This window comes from Chiloscyllium plagiosum, chromosome 12, assembly GCF_004010195.1.
Source record: "Chiloscyllium plagiosum isolate BGI_BamShark_2017 chromosome 12, ASM401019v2, whole genome shotgun sequence".
Classification (NCBI taxonomy): domain Eukaryota; kingdom Metazoa; phylum Chordata; class Chondrichthyes; order Orectolobiformes; family Hemiscylliidae; genus Chiloscyllium; species Chiloscyllium plagiosum.
In genome coordinates this window covers 5,904,506-5,922,817 of record NC_057721.1, presented here as the reverse complement: position 1 = coordinate 5,922,817, position 18,312 = coordinate 5,904,506, and the positions used below count along the sequence as shown (strand labels likewise).

Below are 18,312 nucleotides of genomic sequence, written 5' to 3'. Positions count from 1 at the left end.
ACCTGCTGTCAGCGCAAAGAGACTGGAACTGTGAAATCCGTTTGCTTTCCCATGGCATAAAACATCCTCAGGACAAGAACTGACACACTCCAAAGAACACAGCGTGGCTGTGATACAACTGACATTCAGTAATGGTGATACAACGTGAGACCAGCTCTATTGCTTCCTTATTGTAGAATAGCTATTCAAGTGTTAGCCTTCACTTGAACAAAATACATACATGTCTCCGTGTAAGGGACTGAGTTATATTGCTTATACCCTGTGCCTAATTGGATTGAGCCCAAACAAGATTCTATATACAATGGAGTTCTTAAGGGGACCCAGGGATTCATTTTTGATTCCTTTAATGGTCTGATTTTTGTTTTGGGTGTAACTTTTAAAACTTTGAGACTAATTTTTCAAATTAGAACAGAAGGTGAGATTAATGTTGCTGAATATTGTCTGCTAATTCATTGGAAAGCTGATTGTAGTCCACACAAATTGAAGGCTTCAGTCGAACAGGGAGGGCTGTATAAACCGAGATCATATAATAGAAGCTTTCCTGGAGCTGACAAACTAAGAGTGTGACTCCATTGTTGGGTGTAGACTGCCAACTAGTGGACTGGATACAGAGAAACAAATGTGCCTGTAAATTATTGCACGATGTAAACATCATAGAGTGGTTGTAATGTGGTCTTTACCTGAATGGAGAATGGGACAAATGTCATGCAAGTGGCAGAGAAGGGTAAATATACCTGAATTGTGTACGGGGGGAGTTTTCCACAGCTGTATGAGTCCAGTCCAATTAGAAAGGGTGCGTTGTTGGACCTGGTTCTTGGGAATGAGGTGGGCCAAATAGTTTGAGTATCAATGGGGAAACTGTTAGGACACAGTGATCCGTGTATGGTAAAGTTTAGGGTGGTAATAGAAAAGGACAATTGGCGATTCAGAGCAAAAATAATTAATTGCAGAACAGCTGAGTTAAATAGGGTGAAACAGTAGGGACTTAAACTGGGGAAGGGGGGAGAAAGAGTGTGTTGGGGAGATGAATGGAATTGGAACCAGAAGGTTGACAAGAAAATCTATATTAGAGCGGTGCTGGAAAAGCACAGCAGGTCAGGCAGCATCCGAGGAGCAGGGCTTTTGCCCGAAACATCGATTTTCCTGCTCCTCGGATGCTGCCTGACCTGCTGTGCTTTTCCAGCACCGCTCTAATCTCCAGCATCTGCAGTACCCACTTCTGTCTAGAAAAATTTATAACTTTTGCAATGGATTACCGTCCGAGAAGAAATGGTTTAGGCACAGTCGAGGTATATTCTCTCAAAAGAGAAAGGGAGGGCAAACAACTTCAGAGCTCCCTCTGTGAAAAGGGAGATTGAAGAAGGCTTATGACTGGTGTTAGGTAGGAGATAAATTGAGAGCCAAGAGGAATACAGGAAGTGGGGAAAAAAAACAGACTGGAGTGACCAAGTGAGTTCATGAGAAAAGGCTAGCAGCCAACAAAAGTCCCAAAGTTTTCTATCATGAAGGGTGGTCAAAGGAGAAATAGGGCTGATTAGGCGGAGAGGGAGGGGAGGTATGAGAATGGCTGAGATTGTAAATTAATACTTTTGTAACTGTCTTTACTGAGGAACTAGAAGCTATTCAGACCGTGGTGACAGAGTTGATAAAAATAAGGTATTGGATGGAATGTCGGTACTTAAAGTTGACAAGGTGCCGAGACTAGATGAGATCCACCTAAGGATTTTGAAGCATGTGAGTGTGGAAATTTCAAGGGCACTGACCATAGTCTTTCCCTAGTGTTGAGGGAAATACCAGCAAACTGAAGAATTGTAAACGTTGTGCTCTTGTTCAAAAAAAAAGTTTGTAAGGATAATCCAGCAATTACAAAGCAGTTGGTAGGGAAGCTTTGAGAAATGGGTATTTGTGATAAAGTAAATAATTTTATAGCTAAGGGTGGGTTAATTAGGAAGAACCAGCATGGATTTCTAAGGGAAATATTGGCTAAGGAACTTGCTGGAGTTTCTTTTCTTACTTTTGCATCATCAGTAGCCGCGGGTGAGGTCCCGGAAGACTGGAAAGTAGCAAATGTGGGAGAAAGTGAGGACTGCAGATGCTGAAGATCAGAGCTGAAAATGTGTTGCTGGAAAAGCGCAGCAGGTCCGGCAGCATCCAGGGAACAGGAGAATCGACGTTTCGGGCCTTATCAAGAAGGGGTGCGACGGAAATCCTGGGGTTGGAGGGTTTGAGCAATAGGGAAAGGTTGAATAGGCTGGGGCTGTTTTCCCTGGAGCGTCGGAGGCTGAGGTGTGATCTTATAGAGGTTTATACAATCATGAGGGGCATGGATGGGATAAATAGGTAAAAACAATGGCTGCAGATGCTGGAAACCAGATTCTGGATTAGTGGTGCTTGAAAAGCACAGCAGTTCAGGCAGCATCCGAGGAGCAGTAAAATCGGCGTTTTGGGCAAAAGCCCTTCATCAGCAATACAGACAGAGTGCCTGAAGGGTGTCCACATTGATACCCTGGGGCTGAAGTGTTCCGAGTGGGAAGATGAGGCATTCTTCCTCCAGGCGTTGGGTGGTGAGGGAGCGGCGGTGAAGGAGACCCAGGACAAATTCTTTTCCCTAGGCTTGGGGAGTCCAGAACTTAAGGGTATGGTTTGGGGTGAAAGGGGAAAGATTTAAAAGGAACCTAGGGAACAATGTTTTCACACAGAGGGTGGTATGTGTGTGGAATGAGCTGCCAGAGAAAGTGGTGGAGGCCAGTACAATTGCAACATTTAAAAGGTATCTAGATGGGTACGTAAATGGGTTTAGTGGGATATGGACCAAGTGCTGGCAAATGGGACTAGAATAATTTAGCATATCTAGTTGGCATGGACAAGTTGGACTGAAGGATTTGTTTCCGTGCTGTACATCTCAATGACTCTAAAGACCAGTAAGCCTAATATCTGTATCAGGTAAGTTACTTGTGAAGACTCTGGGAGATAAGATATACATGCATTTGGAAAGACAGGGTTCGATTAGAAGTAGTCAGCATGGTTTTATGCCTCACAAATCTGTTAGTGTTCTTTGAAGTGACCAGAAAGGTGACAAGGCAGAACGATAGATGTAGTCAATATGGATTTCAGTAAGGCCTTTGATAAGGTTCCACATGGTAGGATGTTCTGAAAGGTTAGATTGCATGGAATCCAGGGGGAGCTGGCAAATTGGATACACAATTGGCTTGATGGTAGGAAGCAGAGGGTAATAATGGAAGGATGCTTGTTGGACTGAAGGCCTGTGGCTAGTGGAGTGCCTCAGGGGTTAGTGCTGGGCCAAATGCTATTTGAATTGGATGAGAACGTACCAAGGCATGATTAGTAAATTTGCAGATGACACCAAAAAGGGTGGTATTGTGGAAAGTGAAGAAGGTTATCAGACATTGCAGCAGGACCTTGATCAGCTGGGGAAGTGGGCCAAAAAATGGTAAATGGAGTTTAATATAGATTAGTGAGAGGCCTTGCATTTTGGAAAGTCAAATCAAGGTAGGAGTTTAATGGTGAATGGTAGGGTCTTAGAGGGACCTTGGTGTTCAGGTTCACAGTTCTCTGAAACTGGAGTCACAGGTAGACAGCTTAGTGAAGAAGGGTTTTGGCACACTGGCCTTCATCAGTCAGGGCACTGATATAGAAGTTGGGAAGTTATGTTGCAGTTGTACAAGACATTGGTGAGGCCACAATTGGAGTATTGTGCTCAGTTCTAGTCACCTTGCCAAAGGAAGGATTTATTAAACTGGAAAGAATGCAGAAGAAATTTGCAAGGATATAGCCAGGACTCAATGGTTTGTGTTATATGTAGAGGTTGGACAAGCTCGGACTTCTTTCTTTAGAGCATCGGAGACCGACGGGAGAAGCATGGGTAGGGTGAATGCACTGTCGTTTTTCCTAGGGTTGCAGATTTGAGGGCTAGAGGGCATCAGTTTAAGGTTAGAGGGTAATGAATAAAAGGGAACCTGAGGGGCAACTTTTTTACACAGAGGGTGGTATGCATATGGAATGAGCTGCCACTGGTTGAGGTGGGTACATTACCAACATTTAAAAGGCATTTTACAAATAGATGGATAGGAAAGTTTTAGAAGGATATGGATCAACTGCAGGGAAATGAGGTAGTGTGGTTGGACATTTTGGTCAGCATGGACCAGCTTGGGCCAAAGGGCCTGTCTCCGTGCTGTAGTGCTCCATGACTCCATGGCTCTGATTCTAAGAGTATCTGGATGTTGTTTTTAAGTAGGTGTTTAGAATAGAAGAGCAAGGAGGTTCTGCTGAATTGTACAAGACAATTGTTTACCTCAGCTGGAGTATTGTGCGCAGTTTTAGGACCCACTTTACAGGAAGGATATGAATACGTTAGAGAAAGCGCAGAAGAGGTTTACAAAAATGATTCCAGGAATGAGAAACTTCAACAGAGAGGATGCTTTGAAAAAGTTGGGACTGTTCTTATTGGAAGGTAGAAGACTAAGTGGAGGCTGGGGCTGTTTTGCCTGGAGTGTTGGAGGCTGAGAAGTGATCTTATAGAGGTTTACAAAATTAGGGTAAATAGACAAAGTCTTTTCCCTGGGGTCAGGCAGTCCAGAACAAGAGGGCATAGGTTTAGGGTGAGAGGGTAAAGATTTAAAAGAGACCTAAGGGGCAATTTTTTCACACACAGGGTGGTCCATATGGAATGAGCTGCCAGAGGAAGTGGTGGACCATTTAGCACAACAAATCCACACCACCCTCCAAAGAGTAACCTACTAATGCAATGGGCAATTTGGTATGGTCAATTCACCTGACCTACACATCTTTGGACTGTGGGAGGAAACCCAAGCAGACATGGGGAGAATGTGCAAACTCCACACAGTCACCCAAGGTGGGAATCAAACCTGGGTCCCTAACGCTGTGAGGTAGCAGTGCTAACCACTGAGACATCATGCCACCCTTAAGTGATGTTTAAGTGAAGCAGCTCTGATGTGAGAAATATATCTTTCTCACACATATAGTGGCTGAAATACTCTGTCTGGAGATGTGGTGAAGGCAGGTCCAAATGAGGCAGTCAAGAGGGCATTGGAAGGTCATTTAGATAGAAAGGAAATGTGCAAGGGCATGGAGGCAGAGCAGGAGAATAGCAGAGTTGCTCACTTGGAAATTCATTGTAGACATGATGGGCCAAATGGACTCCTGAGATACTGTGAAGTTTGAATTCCCCTGGACAGGGCAAATTGAGCAGGTTGGACTGTCTGAAACTAAGGACATGATTGGTGGTGCTAAATTATCCACTGCTCTATAAGTGACAAGTGACAGGACTTCTAACTAGTAAGGGACATGGTTTTCTACCTGTACTAACAGTGGGCCAGGCTCAGGATCCTGGATATTCAAGATCCATCATGGACTAGCCAATGTTCCGTTGAAAGCATTTGCCAGCGCATTTGTACATGTGAAAAGAACTGGGAAAAAAATAATTGGTCCATGAAATCTACACAATTCACCCCTTCTCTCATCATTGAGCCAGTTGTCTATTTTAAAAAATTGTTTTCTCCTTTTTACCCCCACATTACTGCCTGACTGCGGTAGTGCTTATTTTTTTCCCTAGCACCCATGGTGTGTGTGTGCAGGTGTGAGACACAGTGAGAGACACAAGGTGTACGAATCTTTATTCAATTTCCACCATCAGGAAGATAGGAAACACGCGAGTGGCCAGTGACAAGCAGCGCCCTTCTCATCAAAGGGCAATGCTGTGTGATCAAACCGTGAAGGGGAGGGCAGGGATTAAATCAAAATAGAATTGGAGGGAGAAATAATACACTCCACTCCCTATGGCCCCCACCTCTCCCTGAACAACTCCAGGGTGTCGGTGGACACTGCGTGCACCTTTTCCAGAGACACCCGGGCTCTAGCCAATTGCCTGTCCTCCAATGTGGTTGAATCTTATTTGCCCTCTGGACAATTAGGGATTGGCAATAAATGCTGGCTTGGCCAATCACACCCACATCCCACGAATGAATAGTAAAAAAAGAAAATCACCTGCTTCTCCCCATTCATTAAGCAAACTCCTGGAAAAAGTTTTGGTAAGAAGAACAAAATGTAAATCAATTTAGGAAATATCTATGCAACTTTTCACCAGCACTTTGTGGATAGAAACATAAAAACATAGAAAGTAAGTGCAGGAGTAGGCCATTCAGCCCTTCGAGCCTGCACCACCATTCAATACGATCACGGCTGATCATGTAATCTCAGTAACCCACTCCCTCTTTCTCTCCATACCCCTTGATCCCTTTAGCTGCAAGGACCACGTCCAGCTCCCTCTTGAATATATCGAATGAACTGGCCCCAGCAACTTCCTGTAGGTGGGAATTCCATAGGTTCATAACTCACTGATTGAGAAAAGACTTCCTCATCTCATTCCTGAATGGTTTACCCTTTATTCTGCAACTGTAACCCCTAGTTCAGGATTTCCCCAAAATCAGGAACATTCTTCCCGCATCTAGCCCGTCTAGTCCCATCAGGATTTAATATGTTTCTATGAGATCCCCTTCCATTCTTCAAAATTCCACTCGATCCAGACTTTCCTCATATGTCAGTCCTGCCATCCCGGGAATCAGTCCGGTGAACCTTCACTGGAATCCCTCAATAGCAAGAATGTCCTTCCTCGGACTAAAACTGCACACTATACTCAAGGTGTGGCCTCACCAAGGCCCTGTATAACTGCAGTAAGACATCCCTACTCCTATTATCAAATTCTCTTGCTATGAAGGCCAACATGCCAGCTGGTGCACCTGCATGCTCACCTTCGGCAACTGTTCCACTATGACACCCAGGACTCCGAGCACCTCACCTATCCCTAATAGTGATGTTTATGTTAACACTGATAACTTGTGTACAAATGTAAGTGAAGAAGTGTCACAGTAACTAAAGAGTTAAAGAGGCTCACTCAATGTTAGCAAGCAAACAGCTTCAGGATAGTGGATCGCAGAGCCTGAGATCCTCCAGTACATCAATGTGCAGGTAGCAATACTGTAAGTAAATTGATGAATTTTTCTCTCTCATTTAGAGGGTCGGTGTGAACTTGTTGGGCTGTGGGATTCTATACTGGCTTAAAACACAGAGTGAAGCACGTGTAAGGGAAAATCTAAAGTTAAAACAAAATCTAAGGAACGCAACTGAAAAGGGAAGATACGGAAAGCAGGACGACTGCGGAAGGCTTGAAGTTGGGTCTGAGAGAGAAGAGGAAAGCTTTCGATGGCAAGTCAAGACTTCAATCACAGGATTAAGAAATGGGCCCACGCTGAAGGATGAGACAAGGAAACCTTAGAAGAGTCCAAAAACAGGCAACACTCTGGACAGTACAATCACAGAATATGAATACCTCTGATTGCAACAAAGGCAAAGTCAGTCAGGCTTGGTAGTGCATTGGGATGGCAGCTCTGATAGAGACCTCAACACTTGATAACATGGAAGGCCCACATGGTACAACAACAGAAGTGGGAGCTCTGGAAGTTGCAGTTTCAACATTACAGAACAGTTTCAGTCTTCAAGAGAAGGGGCAGGGCCATCAAGTTAGTCTAATTTTGATAGGCTGTGGATCCAATATCTGATGATGTTCTGGGAAGACGAAGTATGGAAGGAATGACTACTGAATATTAGATGTTGATTGAAGTATTTGACACATACTTTAAGCCGCAAAAGAAATGTAGTGGATAGAATGAGATTTAATCAGCATTCTCAACATTTGGGAGATTCAATGGAAGACTTTGGAAATGATTTTATAATGTCTAGCAGGTTGTAGTTGGGGCTGAGATTTGAAGAATGAATTAATTAGAGACCATATAGTAGTAAAGGGTGAGAAGTTATCAGATTCCCTTCAATCCAAAGAATATTTAGAGCTGGCAGTTCATTTCACTGTGTAGGGAGACGTCAAGGTCTGGAACTGGGGATTCTTCTGTCAATTCAGATGGGTGGTCCCAAGGTGGTATTGTTACTCCTGGAAAGCTTGTCAACATATCCAAACTGCAGGAATCAATGTCATTGAACCTATCAGGTTGGACAAGATGCAACTCCAAACTGAACCGCAGGCATAACAAATGTCCAGCAGGGTAAGCTGAGTGCTGGACATGTGTCTAACAAGCTAGAACCCCAGACCAATGTTCTTGGAACTTGGATTCAAATCCCACTATGGTAGATGCTGAAATTTGAATTCAACTGAGTCTGGAATATATGATGAAACCACTGTGGACTGTTGTAAAATCTCAACTGGTTCACTAATGTCCTGTAGGGAAGGAAACAGTCTGACTTACAGTACATATGACTTCAGTCCAACTGTAACCTGGTTGACCTTTAACTGCCCTCTGGGCATTTCAGGATAGAAAATAAATACTGGCCTAGCCAGTGACACCCATATCCTGTGGTCAGAACTTATGGTCATCAGAGGAAATGGTTCAATTGAGGTGACTCACACCCCCCCCTCCCCCCCCAAGGGACGTGCTCAATACAAGAAGTGAGTCACAGAACAAGTGGCTGCAATATCTTTACTGCATCAGACAGTGTGCAATGTGGTACAATGATTCCACTCACTGGACAATCACCACAGTATTGGACCCAGGCAAACAAAGTTGGGTACATTGCAAAACCTAATGACCTTCATAAGGCTGAGTACAAACTTTAAAGTGATAAAGGGATAGACAGAAGGAAGATCCTAAACCCACAGAGATTGGTTTCTATGGCTAATGAAGAGGTGAAAGAGAACATCCGCAGAGCCCAGATGTTTTATCTTGATTCAGGAGAGGTGACATATTTGTGAAATCAATCAACGACTGTGGAATTTAACAAAAGAAGAAAAGCATTGTAACAAAATGTGACAATTAAGACCATAAATTGCCGTGCTGACTTTGCACTGGGAAGAGATTTTGGTCAAGTCTGCTAAGAAGGTCTCCCAACATTTGGTTGTTTAATAAAGTTTGTAATAGCTGATTCAGCACTCCTAACTGTCCTCTGAAGTCACCATCAAAGGCAGCTAAGAATGGGCAAGTTACTATCTTTGCTCAGTAACTACATCCAATGAAAGAATTAATAGTTGTTTGGCAGTATAGAATTTGAGCATTGCTGGAAAAAATTGGTGGAAGAATAGATGGATAGACTATTTTCTAAACAGAAAAAGCTTTTTAAAAATCTAAAGCACAAAGGAACTTGAGAGTCCTGGTTCAGATTTCTCTGGTTGTTAATATGCAGGTTCAGTTGACAGTTTCAAGAGGGCTAGAATATAAGAGCAGAGATGACATGCTGAGGCTGTATAAGGCTTTTATCAGACCACATTTGGAATATTCTGAGCAATTTCTGGCCCAGTATTTAAGGAAGGATGCATTAACATTGGAGGGGGTCCAGAGGAGGCTTATAAGAATGATCCCAGGGATGAAGGCCTTGTTATATGAGGAGAGGTTGAGGACCTTGGGTCCGTACTCGATGAAGTTTAGAAGGACGAGGGAGAATCTGATTGAAACTTACAGAGTGCTGAGAGGCCTGGATAGATTAAACATGAAGAAGATGTTTCCACTAGCAGGAGAAACTAGGACCCAAGTGCACAGCCTCAGAATGAAGGGACAATCCTTTAGAACTGAGATGAGGAAAGATGTCTTTAGCCAGAGGATGGTGAATCTGTGGAACACATTGCTACAGAGGACTGTAGAGACTAAATCATTGTAAGACAGTATGTAAGACAGTGATAGATAGGTTCTTGATTAGTAAGGGGATCAAAGGCTGTGGGGAGAAGGCAGGAGACTGGGATTGAGAAACATACCAGCCACGATCAAATGACCATACTCAATGGGTCAATTGGCCTAATTCTGCTTTCTGTCAGACAATTAAATTGAGGAATTTTGTGTACTTTCATAAAGTGTTTAAGTTTTGTGACAACTCCAGGAATAATTGGGGGTGAGGTGGGGGTCTTGATTTCCAGCGGAATGTTCCAGTGAAGTGTGACCCACTCTTCATATAGCAAAGCTCTTAGTTTCTGCCAATCCTGGTAACAATTGTGTCTTTTGTTTGGCAATTTATCCTGCGAGTGTAAAACCACTCATGGCTCTGCCACTCCACGGGCCCATTTTTAACGAGGTTAAAATGAGGACCTTTGTGCCTTCTTCCATCAACACTCCCAACAGCCTTGTTTGTAAACTGGATTCCAGTCAGTATAAACTTTAACTAGAGTACAAATACTACGGGTCCTATAAATCAATAGTCCAGGTCAAGTGATAGGACACACAAATTCTTTTCACGTTGTGTATTTCCATTGAAGATGGCATTTCATATTTTAGCATGTTTGTTATGTACCTTCACCGAAGTGATAATTGCCTCTTCACCAAGACAAGTCAGGTAACTCTGCGAATCTTACTCAAATTCCAAACTGTACCAGGGTAATTTGCATGCTATCAATTGTGACGATTCTTAAGTGTCCTTTCGATTAAGCTGGAATAACAGCTAAAAAGCGAGGCTTACTGTTTTTTTCATTCCTGCGCATTGCTCTTTCACAATGGAAATCAAAACAGCTTACATCTATCCACTCTGACTTCAGCCATGGTCCTGCACCTGCGGCAATAAACGTTTATGTGGATCAAACGCATATTTGAAGCATTTGATCAATAGTCACCTTCAAATATGCAGTAAGCGTGTGTGAAATCGCCCATTGAGAAATGGTTCAAAATTCTCTTCATAATCCATCACTAACTCAGTCTCACATTGTTTGCTTTTTAGAGACCAGGTTTTAGCTATTAAGCCGCAGTCGGATGAGGAGATTCAACTTATCAAACAAATATTCGACCAATATGAGGTGATGGTTCATTTTACTTATTTGGGCATTGGTTAATGTTTTCTTACCTTTTGCTGAACAAATTGCTTTGTTTTGTAATTTAGGAATCCTTGTACAATTTTCTTTAGAATTCCATGTGTTGGAGCAGTGTTCAAATATAACAGTTTCGACTAGATGTCATCCCAGTCCCTTTTAACCAAGATGCAATGCCTTTCTTCCATTGTCCAGCCTGTGGAATTACACTTGCTTAGTTCCACTCTATCTGATTGAAGCCAGAGCACATGCAATAAAATTGTATTAGGTTTTTTGTCCTAGATTTATTTTTCTTGACAAGCGACAAACATTCTGCCATTTTGTGTTTACCAATCGGCCACTATTTATCCCTTGACCAAAATCATTACTGTTTCTATCTTTACATAATCAGTTACCTCATCAGTTAATCAGTTAAGCCAGTTCATCTGGTACCCATGTTTATTTTCACACTCCGTGCTATCAGAATTTGATTTATTGTTGTCACATGTACTGAGGTACAGTGAGAAGTGTTGTCTTGTGTGCTTTACAGACAGATTGTACTATACAGGTATATCAAGGTAATGGATCAGAGTGCAGGATACAATATTACAGCTGCCTAGAAGGTGCAGAGAGAGAGATCAACATTAACATTAAAGAATTCCATTCAAAAGTCTGATTATGTTAGGCAGCAAGAAGTGTAGATGGAGTCACTGGATGGAAGGTTGGCTTGTATGACAGACTGGGCTGTGTTCACAACTCTCTGGAGTTTCTTACGGTCCTGGACAGAGCAGTTGCCACACCAAGCCATGATGCATCTAGATAAATACTTTCTGCAGTGCATCTATAAAAATTGGTAAGGGTCTTTTCTGGACATGCTGAATCTCCTTAGCTTCCTGAGGAAGTGGAGGTGTTGCTATGCTTTCTTAACCGTAGTGTCAATGTGGGTTAGCCAGGACAGATTGTTGGTGATTGTCACTCCCAGGAACTTGATGCTCTTCATCATCTATACCTCAGCATCACTGATGGAAACAGGGATGTGCTCTCCACTCCGACTCCTGAAGGCAAGGACCAGCTCCTTCATTTTGCTGATGTTAATGGAGAGATTGTTGTCTTTACCCCATGCTGTTAAGCTGTTATCTCCTTCCTGTATGCTGTCTCATCATTGTTTGAGATCTAACCTACAACGATGATGTCATTTCCCAGCAAACTGGTAAATGGAGTTGGTGCAAGATTTGGTCACACAGTCGTGTGTGTACAAGGAATTTAGAAAGGGGCAGAGTACGCAGTGTTAAGGATTATGGTGGAGGAGGTGTTGTCGCCTGTCCTTACAACTACAGTTTATGGGTCAGAAAGTGCAGAATCCAGTTATAGAGTGTGGAGTAGAGACCTAGGTCCCGGAGTTTGAAGATGAGTTTGTTTGGAATGATGGTGTTGACAGTGAAGCTGTAGTCAATAAGTAGGAGCCTGACGTGAGTATTCTTGTGATCCAGATGTTCCAGGGATGAGTGTAGGGGCAGGGAAATGGTGTCTGCTCTGGACCCGTTGTGTCGGTAGACGAATTGCAAGGGATCAAGGCAATCTGGGAGGGTAGAGTTGATGCGAGCCATGAGTAACCTCTCAGAGTACTTCATAATGATGGATGTCAGAGCTACCAGATGGTAGTCATTGAGGCACGCTGCATGAGTTTTGATTTGGCACTGGGATGATGACGGTCTTCTTGAAGCAGGTGCGGACTTCAGCTGGTGGTAAGAAAAGGTTAAAGATGTCAACAAATTCTCCTGTCGGCTCGTCCACGCAGAGTGCACGGCCAGGGACTCCATATGTGCCAGTCGTTTCCCGTGAGTTCACTCTCAAGGAGGTTGATCTGTGGCAGTGATTGAGGGTACAGGTGCACCCAAGGCTGATGGGATAGGTGACATCATTTCACCGACCTTCTGTTCAAAGTGAGCATAGAATGCATGGAGCTCACTGGGTAGGGATGCACTGTTGCCTGCGATTCTGTTCAACTTTGCTTTGTAATTCTGAATGCTTACAGACTTCTTGTTGTTTGTTCTGAGGAGAACTGAGTACAAATGTAGGTAGGTTATCCTTCAGTTGTGCAGGACATTGGTGAGATTACATCCGGAGAATCATGAAAATTGTTAGTCGCATTATTTAAGGAAGGCATTAAATCTCTGAAACATGTTCAGAGAAGGTTGACCAGACAAATGCCTGGAATGAACGGGTTGCCTTATGAGAAAGTGCTAGGTTTGTATCCGCTGGAGTTTAGAAGATGAAGAGATTATTTAATTGAAACGTTACAGATCCTGGGGGACATTGACAGGGTGTGGAAAGGAACTAGAGAGCCAGTGTTTTGAAGTAAGAGGCTGTCTGTTTAAGACAGAGGTAAGAATTGCTTTTCTCACAGAGAATTGAGAGTGTTTAAGGCAGAGATAGATAGATTCCTAATAATCAAGGAGGTGAAAGGTAATTGGTTGTAGGTGGGAGTATGGAGTAATGTTACAAATGGCGGAGCTGACTTGCAGGGCTGAGTGGCCTACTCCTGCTATATTGTCTGTTTGTATAAATCTGTCTCCTCTGGCTACCAAGCCTCCTGGCTGTGGAAACCATTTCTCTTTGTCTAATTATCGAATCCCTTCACAATTTTGATTTCTTCTATCAAATCTCCTCTTCATCTTCTCTGCTCTGAGAGCAACAATCCCAAAATCTCCAATTTCTCCACAAGTTAAAGGCTCTGATCTCTGGTACCTTCTTGGTCACATCTCCATTATTATCTGGTACTTTTGCACAGACTATTCCTCATTTAAGTGAAGGATGGTAAGTGTGTAGGACGGAAATTCTGATTCCAGTTCAGGACTCCTTTGCTTTTTTCGGGAGGGCATTACTTTTTGAACTATGAATAGGTGTTCCCTGAAAGTTGGCGATCATCGACTTGAGAGGTAAATCTCTCAATCCAAAGACTGGCCTGAGCAGTAGAAGCTATGGATCAAGGAAGTGGAAACATTTGAATTCACTAATACATTCCTTGTCACAAACCCCGTCCGTTGAATGGTAGGCTTTGAGCTATCTCAGTGGGAGTGGTCCTTACCAATCAGCTTCAGGAGCAGCCATAGCCATTGGGCAATCCATCTGGACTGCTGAGACTTGAGTATAAAGCCCTTACCTACTTATGGAGAGACATAAAGAATGTTGCAAGTTACTGATGAGTGACCCTTCTCCAGACTAGTTGGCAGGCTAATCCACTTTAAACTCAGAAAATGAGGAAGGTATTGTTGAGTTTTGAGGTTCTGCACCCACTTGACACAGAAGGGTCATTGTAATTGTGATGGCTCCTAATGTTATACGTGATGTTGTTTCACACAGGCACTGAAATAACGTCACTTCTGGAATCTTTCTGGTCTCTATCAGCAAGTGAGAAGACTGGACAGCATAGGCCATTCAGCCCATCGAATCTGCCCTGCTGTCCAATGAGATCACACCTGATAATCCTCAACTCCACTTTCCTGCCTCTTTCGTTACTGATTAAAAACCTGTTTATCTCAGTCTTGAATATACTTAACCACCCAGCCTCAACGGCCCTTTGCAGTGAACAATTCCACAACTTCATTACCCTCTTGAGAGAAGAAATGCCTCTTCACTCCTCTGTCTCAAATGTGACTGTCTCTTACTCTGAGATTTGTAGGCAGAATCATGCAGCAACGTTTTGGTGCTTTGTGTTGGCATCTCCTCTTTGAAAGTGCTTGGCAATCTTCCCTCATTGCTGTTCTTTCCTCACAGCCTTGCAAGCATTTTGTCCTGATTGTATTTTCCATAAATCAGACAGTGGAATACTGGATGACCCAATGTTCGGTGTGTTTTAATCATTGATGCTGTGTTACTGTTTTAGTGAGGGGACATGAGATCTCTTAGGGTGGCAAGGTGGCTCACAGCACCAGGGACCTGGGTTCAATTCCCACCTCGGATGACTGTTTGCACATTCTCCTGTGTCTCTGTGGGTTTCCTCCCACAATCCAAAGATGTGCAGGTCAGGTGAATAAATTGCCGATAGTGATATGTGCATTAGTCAGAGGGAAATGGGTCAGGGTGGGTTGCTCTTCGGAGGGTCGGTGTGGACTTGTTGGACCAAATGGTCTGTTTGCACACTGTAGGGAATCTAATCTAATCTTTAACTTAGTATGGTGCATGAGCTGTGGACAATCCCTTTAAAACCAAGTAGCAGGCAGACCCACTGAAAGGTGTCTTACTCACCTGAAAGACTGATTAAATGTTATCTTTTTCTTAGCAGCAGCTGAAATCTTTCCTGAAAGACAAATTAAAGTTCATTTGAATGTAGTTATGTGGAGAATAAATTTGTTAATGTGATACAAGAAGCTAATACCTGATTTCATTACCTGCAGGCTGATCTGTGGCAACCAAGCTCAATTGATAATATCAAAATCAACAAAGAAATCCACCTTTACTTCAATATATCCAATGTTGAAGAGGTGAAAACTCAGCTAGCTACATCAAGCATTGCATATAGGTATGCCAAATACATTTTTTAAATATGTTATGATACAGATAGATAGAATGCAGAACTAAAAATGTTGCAAACCCCTCTGGTCTTGAAGTTGTACCTGACAGGTGTGGATAGGCAGTGAGTACTGACAGCCAAACCTGACTTTTATACTCACCTAACATTCACACACCTTCCAGCAGGGGGCAGTGGATAGCAATTTGCACCGATTGGAACCTTCAAGTGTTCCTCCTATTCCCTAAGCCAGTGGGGCTAAGTGCTAATTGTAGCACTCCCACTGCTGCACCAAATAGTCTTTTGGAAGCCAGAAGGGGCATGGGGCAGGCCAGGAGCTGGAAGGGGCGTAGGGGCAGGTTGCCCTAGAGTGGCTAGAAGGTGGAAGGGACGGGTGTCTTGCTTGGGGGGGGTCTGTATTTTATGCACTTTTTAAAATGTAATTGGACTGTCTTATATGTATTTGTTACTGTTTTGTGATGACTGATGGTTTGAGGTTTGTCCTCATTTCCCTGAAAACTGGTTGAACGGTAGGGTTTGGGGCCTAGCTTTGCTGCTCCTCTCCCTTGTAAATTGCTGTTACTCTGTATACAGCTGTTAATGTTAATTGTTTTGTAAATTGTGTATTGTTTAATAAAAGTAGAACCAGGAAAAGAAAAATAGTCTATTGGACTCACACACTCACACTGACCCAATGAACTGACCCCTTTGGCGGGGGGGGGGGTTCAAATTGCAAATTCTACACTGTTAGCCACTGATATTTACCTCTTCTGTGCCTTTTGTTTGGTTGATCACTTACTTTCCTGTAAGCTAAGAATGTGTATCATTTTCAGGGTGTTGGTTGAGGATGTTCAACAACTCATAAAGAAACAAAAACACACAAATGTGGCTCTTACGCCCCGTGGCACTTCTTTGTATTATGAGATGTATCATCCACTGGAAGAGGTAGGCACTTGTTAAATGTTTTCATTTCCTGTTTATGTAAATGTGTTAAGGGAAAGTGAGTGGTGGAATATATGGTAAACTACAAATTCGCTGATTTAAGATACTTTTCTGGGAAGTTACTACAGGGATTTGCGATGGTAGGTCATATCTGCTAATCTAGTTGAGTTTTTTTGCACTTTCAGGATACATTTAATAAGGTTCCATGTGAGAGATTATTGAAAGTGCACAGACTTGCGGGTATCTTTGTGAAATTGGATGCAAGATAGAAAGCAGAGAATTAGGATACAGGTGATATTTTCTGATAGGTCAGATGTTATAATAAGTAGTGTTTACTGAGAGTTCAAATTTTAACAATTACAAAATATATTAACAAAAACTTATATTTTCAAATTTGAAGACAACAATACATTAATATCTACCCCCCCTCCCCACCCCACCTTCCACTGTCAGCCTTCTGCAGGGACCGCCCACTCCTCCATCACTCCAACGCTATCTCACTGCACCCATGGCAACCACAGAAGGCTTAACACTTGCCCATTTCACCTCCTCCCTGTCCAAGGTCTCACACACATCTTCCAGGTGAAGCAGCGCTTTATTTGTATTTCATTGAATCTATTCAGCTTTTTTCTCTGCACGCAGAGTGGCCTCCTCTGCCACAGTGGGACCGAATGTGGAAATGGGTGACCATTTTGTGGACCACCTCTGCTCTGTCCGTAGGAAATGACCCAGCCCTCCCAGTCGCTTGCCATTTCAATAAACCACCATGCTCTCCCACTAACGTTTCATTCTAGGTCTCGCTGCAGTGTTCCAACAAAATACAAATCCAGCTCAAGATTTTCCTATCAGCACCTCAAGGCCTCTCAGACTCAATTCTGCAACTTCAGAGCCGGACCTCTTGGCCTTTTGTCCTCCATTTTCTTACCTCCTCTTTCTCCTCCAGCCCTTTCCTCCTATCTGTTCCTCCATTTGGGGCATTTTGGGTAACTCTCCCTTACAACCCAAGCCCCTCCAGGCAGGAAGAGCTCTATCTTTAGTGGTGTTTTCATTTGTTCCAAGTTACAGATTTTAACGCAGAAATGTTCCACTAACAATTTGTTTCTTAAATATCGGCTCTGGCAGAAAACTAAGCCTCATTTGTGTCACAGAAGGTGGGTGCGTTGTAAATATTGGTTTATGAGCTTGTTTCAGCAGCTTTTCAACTGCGAAGGGAAAAATAACTGGAGGGATTTGCTCCCCATCAACAGATTTAATCATGATCCTCACGACAGCAAGTAGCACTGATGATGCTGTCTGTAAAGTTTTTCTTGAGGTAAAGTTCCAAATGGGGAGGGGGGGGGCGGGGAGGGAGGGGGGTTGGGGTTAAGGGGAATGATGTAGCAGTCATTGGAATTTGTGTAGGGTTAAATTTCAAACTCAACCTCACCAACATTATGTCCCACTACATTCCTAACTTTTTTTTCCTCAGCAAGCCTGGCCTTTCCCTCTGAAGGCAAAAGTGAGGACTGCAGATGCTGGAGATCAGAGTCTAGATTAGTGTGGTGCTGGAGAAGCACAGCAGGTCAGGCAGCATCCGAGGAGCAGGAAAATCGACATTTTGGGCAAAAGCTGATAGGCTTTTGCCCAAAACGTTGATTTTCCTGCCCTTCGGATGCTGTCTTTCCCTCTGTCGACCTTTCAACCATTCATGCAGTTCCAACGTTTTTGCCTCAAGGTCAGTTCCACCCAGGAAGATACCTCTCATCCACATTTTCAGCCTGTGCAGAAGCAAATCTCGCTTTCTTAACAGGAGGTTGGCATCGTTGGCTGGGCCAACATTTGTTGCACATCCATAACTGCCCTCAAGAAGGCGGTAGTGAGCTACCTGTTTGAATCACTGCACTCCATGTCTTGGTAAGTACATCCACAGAGCTTTCAGGGGGCATAATCCAAGCAGCTCTCGATAGCACATGGAGTGAATCTAAGTGGCATCTGTGATGCTGGGGAACTCAGGATGGATCTAGGAGAAAGTGAGGACTGCAGATGCTGGAGATCAGAGCTTAAAAATGTGTTG

At 43.3% G+C, this 18,312-nt stretch overlaps 1 protein-coding gene across 1 annotated transcript in view; it reads left to right on the top strand.

Annotated features, from left to right (window-relative positions):
- Positions 1 to 10,238: 10,238 nt before the first annotated feature.
- Positions 10,239 to 18,312, top strand: part of LOC122554928 (carboxypeptidase B2-like) — a 29,010-nt gene continuing 20,936 nt past the window's right edge. Inside the window, exons 1-4 of the mRNA XM_043700339.1 lie at positions 10,239 to 10,362; positions 10,741 to 10,816; positions 15,205 to 15,329; positions 16,151 to 16,262. Coding sequence (XP_043556274.1) covers positions 10,286 to 10,362; positions 10,741 to 10,816; positions 15,205 to 15,329; positions 16,151 to 16,262 — 390 coding nt within the window. The 5' untranslated portion in view covers positions 10,239 to 10,285. The remainder of the gene's footprint in view (positions 10,363 to 10,740; positions 10,817 to 15,204; positions 15,330 to 16,150; positions 16,263 to 18,312) is intronic.